The sequence below is a fragment of the Palaemon carinicauda genome, chromosome 11, assembly GCF_036898095.1.
Source record: "Palaemon carinicauda isolate YSFRI2023 chromosome 11, ASM3689809v2, whole genome shotgun sequence".
Classification (NCBI taxonomy): domain Eukaryota; kingdom Metazoa; phylum Arthropoda; class Malacostraca; order Decapoda; family Palaemonidae; genus Palaemon; species Palaemon carinicauda.
Window position 1 is genome coordinate 112,622,124 of NC_090735.1, and position 16,515 is coordinate 112,638,638.

The following is a 16,515-nucleotide window of genomic DNA, read 5'->3' on the forward strand; positions in this document are numbered from 1 at the left end:
CCCTCCCAATGATATAGTCCCGGTAGGGGGAAGACTTTACCACTTTCGAGACCATTGGACCTTCAGTCCGTGGCCTCACAGCATAGTCTCCAAAGGCTTGGGGTGGAAATGATCACAAGGTTCTCCTCCTCCACCAGTGGCCTTCTTCCAGAAACCCACTACAATTCTGAGAGAGTACACCACCGAGTTACTAAAGAAAAAAGCAATCAAACCGGTTCGATCGCTGAAGTTCCAAGGCCGCCTGTTCACAGTTCCGAAGAAAGGCTCGTCGGCATTGAGTGGTCCTGGACTTGTCAAAGCTAAATTCTTACATCCTCTGCGACAGGTTCCGAATGTTGACCATCTCTCAGGTACGGACCCTGCTTCCCCGTGGGGCCGTCACCACCTCTATCTATCTTACCGACACCTATTATCACGTACCAATAGCTCGAAACTTCTCTCCTTACCTAGGCTTCCGTCTAGGCAGGAAAGCCATTGCGTTCAAAGTCATGCCCTTCGGCCTCAACATTGCACCCAGGATATTCACGAAACTGGGAGAGACAGTGTTAGAACAACTCAGGAACCAAGGGATTCAGATCGTTGCTTATCTGGACGATTGGCTCATTTGGGCTCGGTCAGCCCTGGAATGCAACAGAGCTACGAAGAAAGTACTTCGTTTTCTCGCCAACCTGGGATTTCGGGTCAATCTCCAAAAATCCCGCCTACTACCATCAGACCGCGTCGAATGGTTAGGCATACAGTGGGACCTTGCACGGCACAAGCTGGCTCTACCTCCCAAAAAGGTAAGAGAAATAGCTTCCAAAATCAAGAATTTTCTCAAACACAAACAGGTGTCCAGAAGAGCCTTAGAAAGAATCCTCGGCCTTCTTCAATTCGCTTCAGTAACAGATCGACTATTGAAAGCCAAACTCAAAGACATCAATCGAGTTTGGAGAAAGAGAGCCACAGTACCTTTAAGAGACAAGGTCTCGAAGATCCCCTCTGTCTTGAAAATGAGACTACAGCCATGGTCCGAACCGAAGAACCTCTCCAAATCGGTTCCTCTTCAATTCCCACCTCCACAAGTGACAACTCATACAGACGCGTCTCTGAGTGGAGGGGGGGGGGGGGGTTTACTACGAACGTCAGATGTTTCAGGGCTCTTGGTCACCCGCCATGAAACACTTCCATATCAATGTTCTCGAAGCCATGGCAGTGTTCTTGACCCTGAAGAGACTCTCTCCTCCGAGGTCAACCCACATCAGAGTAGTGTCAGACAGCACAGCAGTAGTACACTGCATCAACAGAGGAGGATCCAAGTTGCCCAACCTGAATCAGATCCTGGTCACTATCTTCGCCTTGGCAACAGAAAAGAACTGGTTCCTGTCAGCAACCCACCTAGCGGGAGTCCAGAATGTGATAGCGGACTCACTATCCAGGACGAAACCACTGGAATCAGAATGGTCTCTGGACATAATTTCATTCCGGTGGATACTCAGGCTGGTTCCGGGCCTTCAGGTAGATCTATTCGCAACTCAGATGAATCACAAACTTCCGTGTTATGTGACACCAAACATGGACCCTCAGGCTTATGCCACAGACGTATTAAACCTGGATTGGAACCATTGGAGGAAGATTTACCTATTTCCACCAGTGAATCTTCTAATGAAAGTATTGCACAAACTACGCTCCTTCCGGGGGGCAGTGGCCTTAGTAGCACCTCACTGGCCAAAGAGCAGTTGGTTTCCTCTCCTCCTCGAGTTGAAACTCCGACCTTTCCGGATTCCATTCCCCAAACTAACCCAAGTAATCCAAACACAGACTGTCAGATTCCTCAAGGATAGCCAAAACCCTAACTTTGCGGACTTCATGAAGTTTGCAGCTCATAAAGACGCAAACATTGACCCAGAAAACGTTCTCTTCATCGAAGCGGACAAAAGGGACTCGACAATTCGTCAATATGATTCGGCTGTTAAGAAATTAGCAGATTTCCTAAAGAATTCAGACCATACTTGTATGACTCCGAATTTAGCCATCTCGTTTTTTAGGTTCCTATTTGACAAGGGCTTGCCAGCTAGCACTATAACTACCATCAAGTCAGCTTTGAAGAAGATCTTCCTTGTTGGGTTTAACATTAACCTGGCAGATTCCTATTTCTCATCTATTCCAAAAGCATGTGCTAGGCTTCGGCCTTTGGATCGGCCACAAAAAGTCTCTTGGTCTCTGAACAATGTCCTCAAACTTGCATCAGACACGGACAATGAGACCTGCTCTTATATCACTCTGCTTAGGAAGACTCTATTTCTAACAGCTATGGCCTCAGGTGCTAGAATCTCAGAACTAGCAGCTCTCTCACGTAACCCGGAACACATAGATTTCCTCCCTACAGGCGAAGTACTGCTTTCTCCAGACAGAGCTTTCCTAGCTAAAAATGAGGACCCGCAAAATTATCTCTCTTCCCCAGGATCCTTCGCTGTGTCCAGTCACTACTCTCAGGACCTTTTTAGCTAGATCTGCCACCCGCTCGTCTGGGCCCTTATTTATCAGGGAACAAGGGGGTACTATGACCATTCAAGGTATCAGACAACAAATCCTCTACTTCATTAAACATGCTAACCCGGAATCATTTCCCCATGCTCATGATATACGGTCTAGAGCTACCTCCATCAATTACTTCCAGAACATGGACTTTGATGACCTTAAAAAATATACGGGTTGGAAATCTCCTATGGTTTTCAAACGCCACTATCTAAATTACTTACAGGCCCTTAAATACCCTACGGTTGCAGCGGGGAATCTTATCTCTCCCCATTAAACTGATTATTTCTTTATTCCATCTCTTCTCTCCTCCCTCCTAATCACCTCTCACACCACGTCGCCACTCTCCTGGGTGGTTCGTTAGCCCTAAGTTATTTACTATGTTTAATTGCTATGATTTAACTGTTATTGTAATTACCATTCCTTTAATGTTTAGATATGCTTAGACATGTAAGATTGATACCTTTTGCGACTGGACACTCAGGTGATTCCTTGTCTTCATATCATTTTAGCCTTACGTCCCCATGTCTTTGGCTAGTTTGTGATTTCATGTTTACTTACAGTATTATATTATTGGCTTACATGGTGTTTGTTTTCTCCTTATTATGTTATTATTGTATTGGGCTTGGAAGGCATTCTCTGGTACATTTTCACCGGCCGTCACAGGCCGCCCAAGAAAAGGGATTTTGACGAAGGAAAAATCTATTTCTGGGAAGAGGCCTGTGACGCCCGGTGAAACCCTTCCCGGTTATTTGGTACAGACCCACCCCCTTTTTTCCTTGCCAAGCCATATGTTCTTGCAGAAGGATGTCCTAGAGAGTACGCGTGGTAGGTGTCGGTGGGGTAGTTCAACTGTGTTCTCTAGGGCCTGTCACGGTCCTCCCCATTGATGAAGGGATTATCTAAATGGAAGACAGCCTGTGAATAGTGGTTTTCGCACGCCTTTGTTAAATACACGACACCTACAAGGTGTTCACGCGAGGGTTGTAACCTCTGCATTCCATGCTTTTATCTTTCTCTAGTATATTTGGAAGATTTATATTAGAAAAGGTACAAAGAAGGACTTTTCACCGGGCATCACAGGCCTCTTCCCAGAAATAGATTTTTCCTTCGTCAAAATCCCTTTAGTTCTTGGGACCTCTCTGTGCAGATAATCTTTGTAAAGAGATCAGCCAAATTCTTCTTTGATGAAACGTACTTGATGCTGATTTTTCTTAAGTTGATTTGCTCTAGTAGAAAAAGATTTTGTGTATTAATGTACTCTGATCTCTCAGAATAATGAGCGTCATTTGCTAAGGCTATAGCACCTTGATGGTCAACTTTTATTTCCGTTGGTTTGTTGACAAGCTTCTTGAATCCAAGTTCCCAAAGCAGTTTTATGAAATTAACTACTTCTCTTGTTGCTTCACAAAGTGCTACATATTCTGCTTTATTTGTTGATATTGTAGTTATTCTCTGCTTCCTGCTGCTTCATGATATTGGTCCACCTGCTAGCATGATTACAAATCCAGAGATGGATTTTCTTCCACGATCATTTGCATGGTCTAAATTCACCCATGCTGTTAGGTGTTCTCAAGTTTTCTGGTAGCAAATGGCTAAATCTTGAGTCTTCTGGAGATATTGTAGGAGACTTTTTGCTTTCTTCAGATCTTGTTTGTAAGGATTTTGATTTTTCTGGCATAGTGCTCCTGTGGCAAGAGCTATGTCAGACCTAGTGCAATTTACTATGTGTAACAAGCTACCAGTGATTCCTCTGTATTCTGTTGCATTTCATACCTCATTTTCTGGAACTTCTTTTCTAAAATTTAGGGCTAATGGCGTTGACAACCCTTTCGATTCAGCAAGATTTTGATTTATCAGCACTTCTTGAATGTAGTCTCTTTGATGGATCTTCTCTGATGTGTTTAATGGAAAGAATATTTGATGCCTCTCCTAGATCTTTTACGGCATAATAATTCTTTAGTTCTTTCTTGAAATGTCACATCTGAATTTCTAACAATGATAAAATCATCTACATGAACAGCGATAATTGTTGTTTTTGCTTCAATATAGAAGATACCTGTCAAATTCAGGTCTAATCAGGCTCATTTTTGTCAGCTTCTCGTTTAGTTCTTCATTCCAATTTCTATTGCTTTGAGCTAAGCTGTAGCTACTTTTCTCCACTTCACAAACAAAATTTTTTCTGTTTGCAACTTCACAACCCTTTAGTTGTTCCATAAATATGACTTCCTTTAGTCCACTGTTGAGATAGGCTGAATTAACGTCAAGCTGTTCAACAGACCATGAATTTTCAGCAGCTAATGCAAGTACAGTAACATTCTTATGCTCTATTTCCTCACTACAGGGGCGTAACTCTCGAGGTAGCCCACACCAGGTGTTAGGCAGGACCCTCTGGCCACAAAGTCTTGCTTTGTGTACCACTACCTTACCTAGTTCATTGTATTTTTTTCTGAATACCCATTTGCAATCAATCACATTGTGCCCTGTTGGTCTTGGCAGTATTTTCCAGGTGCCCATGCTTTCTAACACTTCCATTTCTTGCAGCATTGTTGCTCTCCATTTGTCTTTGTCAGGACAATTGAGTGCTTCTTCGACAGTCAATGGGTCTTTTGGAATATGCTGGAAATCTGTATTGACCTTGCAACATTGGCATTTCCTCGGTTTCCTCGCCCTTTGCGATCTTCTCAAATTAGGTTCCTCGTCATGGTTCTTTTGATGATTTTTTTGATAATGGTGATTTTTTGTTTTTTTTCAGGAATTTTTTCTTGATTTTCTTTACTCTTTTGCCAGTTTTCAGGCTTGTCTTCTTGATTATCTTCCCTGTTTCTATTGCTGGTGTTATCATCTGAGAAATGGCTTTTCCAATCCGTGCTGTTATCAGTGTCCGAGACACATAAGAAGAGAGTTACTGTTTGCTTCTTGGGTGTGGTTCCTACTGCTTGTTCCCTTACCTTGAAAGGGTAAATCTCTTCTTTAAAACAAGAGTTAATGGCATTGATGATGACTTCGTTAGTTGTTGTTCCACAACTTGCATCCCTTTCGGTTCGGGCACACCCCCATGTAAACACATCTTTCTGTTCGAACTTCTAGCTTTGAAGTCTCCCTTAGCTTAGCCCGAGCTTCACAACCAAACACTTTGATCAATTATAGGTCGTCACATTCAAGGTTTCTCCCATTCCATTCCGCAGCACAAACGGAATTCCATTTATGGCCTTGGACATAGTTCTATTCTTGATGTAATTTGCATGAAGAATGTGTTCCGTCCAGATTTTGTGAAGTACTCCAAACTCTATTATCATGCATCTTGCTATGACCAACAAACTCTAGTTTAGGCGTTCAGCCCTTCCCTTTTGCAGAACGAACGGGATATGTCAGCCATCTCTCTATTCCCTTCTCTGTAAGAAAAAATGAGAATTCCTTGCTGACATACTCTCTCCCATTTTCAGTGTAAAGGCATTGCAAAAGTCTGTTGTGTTTCCTTTCTGCCTTTGTCATGTATTCCTTGAATTTCTCCATTTTAATTTTTCTTGTTCATTGTAGCAATTTCACTGTACCTTGAATGGTCGTCCAAAAAGGTGGCAAAATAATGGTTTCCACTTGCATTTGATGATGGTTCAGGAATCTGACAAACATCACTATACTATTTTTAGTACTTCACTACTTCTTGTTTCACTTGCAGTCATTGGCTTATTTTTGGACTCTACTTCCATGCATGTTGTGCAGTATTCAAGTTTTCCTTTGGCTTTACAAACTTCGGGCAAGGATAGTACATGTCTAAATCTTCTGTGCCACAAATTTATCTTTGCTGTATTCCCTGTGATTTCTATATCTTCATTCTTCTTAAAATTTCTTTAATTTCCTTGTAAAATTTTCTTGGCTTTACACTGATACATCTTCATTGCCTCATTCCAGTATCCTTTCAGAAATACTTCTTTTATATCTTTTACTTGTTGACACCTTTGTAGGTAACTAACTTAAAACCCTTTTCCTCAAATTTTCTTTCAGACATCAAGTTTTGATCTAGATCTGGGGCATAGTATACTACTTGTAATTTTAACTCATATCCACCATACTGGTCTTTCAGTTTCGTAATCACTTTTCCTCTGCCTAGAACTTTAGACTTCTTGCCATCGCCCCATTTAAGTTACCTGTGATGCTACTGTCAAAATCAACAAGTGTGTCTTTATGAGGTGTCATGTTATCACTAGCACCAGAATCCAAGTTCCATATTAATTTGGAATCTTCTTCTTTCACTGATGACCTGTTCACAATAGAATTCACCTTTTCCTTCTTTTCACTTTCATTTTCAATTACTGCAACAATTGCCTTTGTGTCTGTTCTGGTTATGGCAACTTTTCCTGTTAGCTCCTCTTCTTTGGATTCACTTTCACAGTCTTCATCACTGTCATATTGTGCTTTCTTCCCCGATATTCTTTTCCTGCTTTTATTTTGTCTGTCTTCCGTATTGTGTCTTCTTTCTTCTTTGTCTCTTCTTTCTTCATTATTTTTTCTTTCTTCAAATTTTGGACAATATCTTTCTATATGTCCAGGCTGGCTACAAGCATAGCAGACAAATCTTTTGTCCTCTCTCTTAAAGCCTCTTGCTCCTTCTCTTTTATAACTTGTGCTTAAATTTCCATCTTTTCTTGAATGAAATTTGTTTTATAAACTAAAAGATTCTCTTCTTTTCTTGCCTGAGTTTATCTTGCCTCTCCTCGAAAAGCAGCACTGACTTTACAGTTTTGACACTTAGATCTTCAATTAGATCTTCAATTCTTGAGAACTGTGACATTAATAAAATTTGATATTTGGGAATATGTTTAAGACCTTTCAGCACAAACACAGCGACCAAATTGAGCTGCTACTTCCCCTAAAGCTGCATTTACATCCCTGGCCAATCTGATTACATACGCTATATATTCCCTCATCGACATTTCTTTAGTTTTTCTGCAGCTACACAGTTCAAGCACATCAACAATTTGAAATCTATCCATTTTTGTGTGGATATCGCTTAAAATATCCCATGCTTCTTTTGCTTTGGTGAATCCAATGATGTCGTCCAGATCTAAATTATCCACTCATGGTTTAATATAACTCAGTGCATTGTTATTTCTTTGAAGTTACATTTGCATCCAGTCGTCTTGATTATCGTTATATCCTGGATCTATACATTCCCACCACCTCTTCTGAAGGAAAGCGGCTTTAGTTCTCTTTGCACAATGGAAATAATTAGATTCATTCAAAATTTCATGTCTTTCTTTCTGTGTCTTCACCCACTATTTTGTGTACCTTGCTGGGTCACGGCACCCTTGTAGTTCAGTCCTTTCACAGTGTAGTACATGATGTCGTTCTACTTCCAAATTTTCCCCCCTTTTTTTTACAAGGTTTATTTCACTGTTGGCACAGTGGAAGCATGCTGGGCCCATAACCTGGTAAAGTTTGATTTTTGGTTATGTGTGATATTTCTCTTCATTTAATTCATTCTAATACTATATATCTACCTTCGTGAGTCAGATTATCAAAAAACACCTTTACACTCATTGCATTTCAATGTCCAACCGAGGTTACAAGGTATGGGTGACAGAACAATACCCTACAGTTTCGTCTCGCCATATGGGGTGGGGTTGTTTACATTCTGATAAGGGAATGCCCGAAGTTGGCATTCGCTGCTGCCAGGCGGTAAAGTTGAAATTAAATATTTACAAAGAAACCAAATTGAGAATCACATTCAGTTTATTTTAACATGGTCTTGAGCTGCTAAATTTTATCTTCATTTGTTGGGCAAGAAATTTCTTATTCTTGGTCTATATATCAATATCTGGCACTGTCGTTTAGTTAGTTCCTTATGCATGTTGCAGAAGGTTAATCATAATTTCTGACCATCCTTTGCATTCAAATCTTCCCAGACAATACCACCGTGCATGTAATACTTAGTATGCAGTTTATTCTAACAGTCATGCCTTTTCATTTTAAGGTTTAGTACTACATAGTATTCTAGATATTATATTCCAGCTATGAGCAGATTGTAGAATGATCATCCTACTCAGGCAGTTGAATAAGTAAAACTTCAGAAGTTAAAAGTTGCACCGAATGTTTATATGTTGAACAGGCTGAGAGTTTACATAAGACAGATCTATTTTAAAGTTGTTACTGATATTTAAAGATAATTTAAATTTATTCTATACTTCTCATATATTTTCATTATTTCCTTTACCCATTGGTTTATTTTTCTCTGATGGAGTTGTTGAGCTTACAGCATCCTTTTTCTCCAACTAGGCTTGCAGCTTGGTTAGTAACAATGATAATTTTAGCATCTGCTTCCAAATTTAAAGTATATACTGTAGCTTTATGACCAATTTAATGAAATTTGAGGCAGTATTATCATTAGTAATAATAAAAAAAAAGAGAAAGTACCAATACTGTATTCTTTTAGTGCTATTCATAAATTGGGAAACTGATAACAGCAACTAAAGTGTTTTACTACCCACTTCATTGCTCTCATGCTAAAATGGCCATGAACACACCATATTTCACTGTTTACAACAGCTTTATACAAATTTTGAATAAAAACTTGAATTTTACTGTACTGAATGTACTGCCCATACTGTTTAGAAGTTACTCATGATTGACAGAGGCAAGGTACAAGACAATGCCTTAGAAACTGACAGTATACTGTATACTACACATAAAGATCTGCAACCCTCTCCATTAACTTAAGACCAGGTAATGGCTGCTATTCTTTTAATATGGAAGCAAATCCAATACATAATAAAGTACTATATTCATTAGAAAAATTGTATCTGCTTCAATCTGCGAGAACCTTTGTGCCTATATTTTATTCCATGTAGTTTGATGCTCTTGGAAAAATTAAGAGAAAAAGTATGAATTTCAAAAGATAAGTTAAATGATCATCTTTCATTTAGTAGAATTCTATTGTTCATGATTATGATGATGAGCTCTAATCATGAAAGTATGATATTTCAGAAAACATTTTATAGGAAAAAATAAACTTTTTTATACTCCTAAAGGTTTTAAAGGCTGCTCATGAATGGCAGAGGTAAGGCACAATGCCCTGGAGAGTGACCATATATACATATGATCAGCGACCAAGGCCTCTCCACCCAAACTAGAATCGAGAAGGGCCCGGCAATCAGCAGATAGACCTATAGGCTCCCTCAAACCCCCTTCCTTAGCTCACAAGGATACTGATGTTGCAGACACTATAGATACTTACAAGTTTGAGCGGGGCTCTGCCCCAGTCTGGCGATCACCAGGCCACAACAACCCTTAAACTTATTAGATCACCATGCGTGTGTAGATATTAGAAATTTTTCAACTTTAAATAGTATTTAGGGATTTTAAAAGTACTAGTGAATTTTCTCACCTATAGTTCAAGCATAAAGAAATGGTTTGCTATTTTCAACCAGTATATTTTCTAACAAAAACTGATCCCCATATATGAAATTTACCTAAGTACCTAGTACATCTGCAACTTGACACAAGTCTCACAGCACTTAAAAATTTTTATACCTAAAAATCCAGACATGAGCATACGATCTAGCACACCATAATTGTTACAATAAAAATCCCACCACACGGCACATTCATGAATTTCATGGAAAAGAAAGAAGTACAAATGAAGACCATTTAATATAGCATAACACAAATAAAAGACTACTACTGTATCAATACTACTGTATAAGAAATTATTGATTATAATTTAAAAAAAATTCTAGTTGTAAAAAAATGGAGTTTTTACAAAGGACAAAATTGTAGTGCCATCCTACCAATTTCTCATAGGCCTGGTTAAATATATGCATAAAGAATAGCAGCAATGTAATCATAAGAATGATCAAAAGTAAAAAAAAAAAAAAAAAAAAAAAAGAGAGAGAGAGAGAGAGAGAGAGAGAGAGAGAGAGAGAGAGAGAGAGAGAGAGAGAGAGAGAGAGAGAGAGAGAGAGAGAGAGAGAGAGAGAGGAGTGTGTGTGTGTGTGTGTGTGTGTGTGTGTGAAAAGGCCAATGTGAGCAGATTAAAAGTACAATAAACAAATCAAAGAGGATGTTGCACAGAAACTTTAATTATCTATATGTAGTACAGGAGAAAGAGCACTTCAAGTATTTTGGAGGTCAACGAATTTGTAAGCCAACATATCAAGAAATATCTGAGTTCAGGAAAATAATTTTAACTCTATATTTTCAACATAGAAATATAAGAACTGAATACAGTATATCAATTTACGATAAACGTTAGATATCTTCATCAGGAAACATGTATGGCCAAGCACTAAAAGGCTAATCTGACTTTCATTGTATAAAGAAAAACAAACTTTCACTACTACAGCCAGTGATTTGCAAAAATAAAAGTTTTAAAAAGTATAAACCCACGAAATTCCAACAGCATCAAAGCTATAACCTATTATGTAGGTGGATCATCCTGCTCCAACACATCAAATCCAATGTCAAATCTGCGTTGAAATGGTGTACCATATGCTCCATATTCTGAAGACAAAAATCATCAGCGACAAATTATAAAAGCATATTCTAAAATGAAGATTCAACAATCTTTATATGCTCACAAATTGGTTAACCATTAATGACACTACTCACCAATCCCTTTGCTGTTGGAAATCCGTCTACTGGGACTTCTGAAATCCTCTTCCAATGCCCTTAACAGCTGCAAAATTTGGTAAAATGTCACATTCTTAAACAAATGTATATTCTCAGATTCTAGTAATGACACATATAATACATATATATACCAAGGCTCTTCCCCAATTTTGGGGGGTCGCCGACATCAAACAAATGAAACAGAAAAGGGGACCTCTCCTCACTACGTTCCTCCCAACCTGACTAGCGACTCAATCGAGTTCGGCTGGTACTGCAAGGGGTGCCACAGCCCACCCTCCCACATTATCCACCACAGATGATGCTTCATAATACTGAATCCCCTACTGCTGCTGCCTCCGTGGCCTTCCAAGGCACCGGAGGAAGCAGCAGAGCCTACCGGAACTGTGTCACAATTGCTTGCCATTCATTCCTATTTCTAGCACGCACTCTTGCCTCTCTCACATCTTACCTCCTATCACACAATGCTTCTTTCACTCCATCAATCCACCCAAACCTTGGCCTTCCTCTTGTACTTCTCCCATCAATGCTTGCATTCATCACCTTCTTTAGCAGACAACCATTTTCCATTCCCTCAACATGGCCAAACCACCTCAACACATTCGTATCCACTCTAGCTGTTACCTCATTTCTTACACACGTTCTCACCCTCACTACTTCATTCCTAAACCTATCTGCTCGAGATATACCAGCCATACTCCTTAGACATTTCATCTCAAACATTCAATTTCTGTCTCTCCGCCACTTTCATTCCCCACAACTCCGATCCATACATCACAGTTGGTAAAATCACTTTCTCATACAGAACTCCCTTTACATTCATGCCCAACCCTCTATTTTTTACTACTACCTTAACTGCCCTGAACACTTTGCATCCTTCATTCACTCTCTGATGTACATCTGCTTCCACTCCACCATTTGCTGCAACAACATACCCCAAGTACTTAAACTGATCCACCTCCTCAAGTAGCTCTCCATTCAACATGACAAATTCGAAGATAATTTGTATTTTTCCTAACCATACAAACCTTAGCTATTTACATTGGTTTTACCTTTTAGCGCAGCTGAAATGGCGAGCCATTAGAATTTAACGAGGGTGTATTACCCCCGCGCTAGTTAGCAGGGGGGGGGGGTAGGGGAGTGGTAGCTAGCTACCCCTCCCCCCCCTCACACACAGATGAATGCTCACTTTCACTTAGTGGTAGGACTTGTCTTGGGGGACAGGGCTGGCGGGCAAATATGTGTAAATATCTAAGGTTTGTATGGTTAGAAAAAATACAAATTATCTTCGAATTTGTCATTTGTTCCGTAACCGAAATACAAACCACGCTATTTACATTGGGTAACTTACCCCTTAGGTAGGGTGGAAAGTCCCCAGCCATACTGGCTTTGGCTTTACCCGGGGACTCAGAATCCAAGTGAGTCGCACTCGAGAAAAGGAGTCCCTGCACCTCACAAGTTCCTTGCTCCGCAAGGAACCGTGTGGACTACATAAGCTTGTGTGTGAAGGAAGAAGTGTGACCCGTCCTAGGCAGTTGACCTGGAGTTCCAGAAGGAACTCTGGGTTAGGACGTTCCCAATACCACCTCGTCAGGGTATGGGGGACGCGACAGTATTGACTCAATACTCGGAACACAAGGAAGCATGGTTTACCTGCAGAGGTTCGAGGTCAGCTATGCAGAGACCAGGATGCTGCTTCCCCGTAGAGGGGATGATGAAGAAAGAAATAAGGGCCAGACATACTTCTTTCGTTCATGCAGACTAAAACCTGATAACAATGACCTCAACCTTCTGCTACCTGTCCAAAAAAGAGCCTGAGGTTAGACCAGCTGTTGTGTAGCCACCACAGAGCGATAGAAAACGTATCGAGACTCCTGTGGGTCACGCCCTGCAGGAAGCGGGCTGCGAAGGTCATTAGACGCTTCCAGACTCCAGCTTGTAGCACCTGCGTCACAGAGTAGTATTACTCGAAGGCGAGGGACGTTGCGATGTATCCAACATCGTGCTGTAGGGCGACGTGACGGGGGAGGGTCTGGAGACAGGTCGAGATGAATGTCCTTGAGTCCGGGCTGAAAAGGTATACTGGTGACTCTCCCCCGTGTCCTCCTTGTGCTCCCAAATCAGCTGCAACTGAGGACAAACTGCAGCTGTTCCCAAAGCTAACCTCTCGATTCCTTTACTGGCAAGAAAGAGAAGATCTTGGGACATCAGATACAGAATGGAGACTCGAAATCTTGAAGGAATTGGACCGAAGGGCCGGGACCCCCAGATTCTGAGTCTAGCCAACAACTCAGGAGCGAACCTGAATGTTGCCTTCCCCTCTTCCTTAGAAAGGGCGGAGTCGTACAAGACCAAGAAGATTGCTTACACACTGGCCGTGGCCAGAGTGAGCAGGAGACCCAAGGCGGAATACAATCCGAGGCTTGACGTAAAGGGTCTTGAGAAGATCTCTTAGGGGACTAAAAAGTCCCGAGCCATGCTCCAAGTTGGAGGTCTTCCTCCGACTAGGGCAGGGACGATCGTAGCTTCGCATGAGCGAGGAAAGATCCAGCTGGCAGGAAAAAGTTATTCCTCTAAGCCTGAAGGTCAGGGAAAGGCTGAGCGACAGGCTTCATTGCCGAGAGCGGAAAGGAGTTTCCTCCCGCCGAAAGGCAATAAGACCGTTATTGCTGGAGAAGAGGCCTCAAGGGAAGAGGTATATCTCCCACGGCACCAACCACCGAAGACTCTTCACTTTGCCTGGAAGACCCCTGCGGATGACTACAGTATCGCAGATGACGCGACCTCCGTACCGCGACTGTAGCGGGTTGTCTCTTCTTGAGGAGGAGGCGTAGTGTCTCCAGGCATGAAGCCGAAGCGACGCCCCGGTTCGGGAGAGATGTTGCAGTGTGGTTGTTTGAGTAGGCTGCGCCGTGGGAGAAGCTCTCCCGGGAGTTCCGTCAGGGGAAGCAGAGGGTCCAGAAACTGTTCTGCGCATAGTCCCAGTGGAGCTCTCCCATTGAAAAGTTGACAGACAACCTGGTCTTGTTGAGACCCATTGTCCACAGACAAAAAGGAGGGAAGACGCAGGCGTTTAAGTTGTCCCACCATCACCGGAATGCATCTTGCCAGAGTCTCGGGGTCTGAGACTGGGGGGAAGAACAGCGGAAGCTTGAGGTTCCAAGCTGTCACGATCAGGTCCCCCAGACCAGGACTTGCTGGTTACTCAAGGCCAAAGATCCCCAGGTTCACTCTCTCTACGAGGCTCTGCTCGGATAGTCGGAGAGAACATTCCTCTGCCTGGAATGAGAGCGCCGATGGTGGTATTGAGAGTATTTCAATCATCTCGGTATCTCTACTGCAAGATGTGAAGGTGTAAAAAGCGTCCCCTGCTGGTTAGAACACGCCAGAATCATGAAGTCGACGCGCACGGAGCGACTCGGCAGGAGCTGTAGGATCTGTAGAGGGGCCAGACTACGGCCCCTAAGCCTGCCTGAATGATGGAGAGGTATCCTTCAGGTCTTGACCATAGGCCTGGACCGGAACATGCCCCCCCCCCCCCTTTCCTTTGACGAGTCCGAGAACAGCATCAAGAATATGGGGAAAGGACGAGAATATCCACTACCATCAAGAGGTTCCATAGGTCAACACCCATTGCAGGTCTAATAGTTCCGCTGGTCCCATAGGGGCCAGGAAGTCCGGTTAATCGTTGCCTGAAACCACCGGAACTTGGACCGCCCCACATGGAACTTATCCTGAGGCGACCGTTCGGACTATAGACGGGTCAATGAGGAAAGGAGAACTAGGAAACGTTCCAAGGTAGGGCTGAAAGCTCTGCTTGACTGAGAACAGGTACCGCGACTCTCCTCAGTCTTGCCACAGTCAACTGAAAGGAAGGCTCGGAGGATGTGGCAACAGAATCTGGCGTCCCCAGGTGGTCACCCATCCAAGTACTGACCAGAACCGACGTTGCTTAACCTCGCTGGACGGACGAGAAGCGGGGTTTCCAACGTGGTAAGGCCGTTGACTCAATATCATGGCCAGATACTCCAGATGTTGAGGCAGAAGAAGAGAAGGCTCCAAGCAAAATACCATGAACCCACACTCATGGTAAGCATCCGGAAGCTTGTCCCGGCGCTGAAGAAGGTCGAACACGAGCCTACCGGAGTTGACCAGCCCTCCAAAAAGCGAAGGAGGCGGAAGCCTGCACCTGAGCGGCCATGAGGAAAGAAGGAAGAGTTCTCTGGGGACAAAAACCTGCTATGCCACGGCGGGATCGCCACACTGCATCATAAGCAGGAATACTTGCAGTCTAGGCTGAATTCCACGAGCTCCCTGGAAGATGGATGGAATGGAAACTGAAAGTACCCGTCCTTCCGATCCAGGGTTTAAGGAGTCCTGTCGCCTCGTTACCAGTCTGATCAATTCTGCTGTTCTACGCTGGCCGAAGTTTGTTCGACAAACTTGATCAGGGCTGAGAGGTCGACTACGGAACTCCCCTCTCAGATCCTTCCTTACAAGAAAGGATCGACTGAAGAGGCTGGGGGGAAGCTGTTGATGATCCTATGGAGGACCTTCGCCTAAGGTATGGATCATTCTGCCCAACCGGGCAACTCTTGCCGACGCTATGGCATAGAGGTTCAGAGACACTGAATTCGCTGACAGAGACGGCAGGCGCGATATCCTTGGCTGATCACAGAGATCGTGCGGGAATGGGCATCGGGAAGCTGTCATCCGGATGAGTAACCTTAAGCATCCTCCCAGCGTGAAACCTGCAATCCTAGAGTTCGGGAACTCTGCCGCTCTCTTTAGGACTTTGGGTTTTGGCTATCCTTGAGAAATCTGACACAGTCTGAGTTTGGACTAATTGGGTCAGTTTGGGGAATGGGATCCAGAAGGGACGGAGTTTCAACTCGCTAAGGAGTGGAAACCAACTGCTCTTTGGCCAGTGCGGTGCTACTAAAGCCACTGCCCCTTGGGAGGAGCGTAACTTGTGTAAGACTTCCATCAGAAGATTCACCGGAGGGAAAAGGTAAATCTCCGTCCAACGGTTCCACTCCAGGGTTAATGCATCCATAGCATATGCCTGAGGGTCCAGGTTTGGGGTCACATAACAAGGAAGTTTGTGGTTCAGTTGTGTCGCGAATAGATCTACCTGGAGACCGGGAACCAGCCTGGAAATCCACCGGAAAGAATTCATGTCCAGACACCATTCTGACTCCAGTGGTTTCGTCCTGGATAGTGAGTCCGCTACCACGTTCTGAACTCCTGCCAGGTGAGATGCCGACAGGAACCAGTTCTTGTCTACTGCCAAGACGAAAACCGTGACCAGGACTTGATTGAAGTTGGGAGATTTTGATCCACTTCTCTTTATTCAGTATACCACTGCCGTGC

The 16,515-nt window shown here is 42.9% G+C and overlaps 1 protein-coding gene and 1 pseudogene across 1 annotated transcript in view; both read right to left on the bottom strand.

Annotated features, from left to right (window-relative positions):
* Positions 1–10,579: 10,579 nt before the first annotated feature.
* The window catches only part of LOC137650123 (protein maelstrom homolog), a 418,726-nt gene continuing 412,790 nt past the window's right edge, over positions 10,580–16,515 (bottom strand). The window contains exons 10-11 of the mRNA XM_068383256.1: positions 11,125–11,191; positions 10,580–11,016 (exon numbers count right to left, since the gene is read on the bottom strand). Coding sequence (XP_068239357.1) covers positions 11,151–11,191 — 41 coding nt within the window. The 3' untranslated portion in view covers positions 10,580–11,016; positions 11,125–11,150. The remainder of the gene's footprint in view (positions 11,017–11,124; positions 11,192–16,515) is intronic.
* LOC137650315 (5S ribosomal RNA) lies at positions 15,031–15,149 on the bottom strand (annotated as a pseudogene).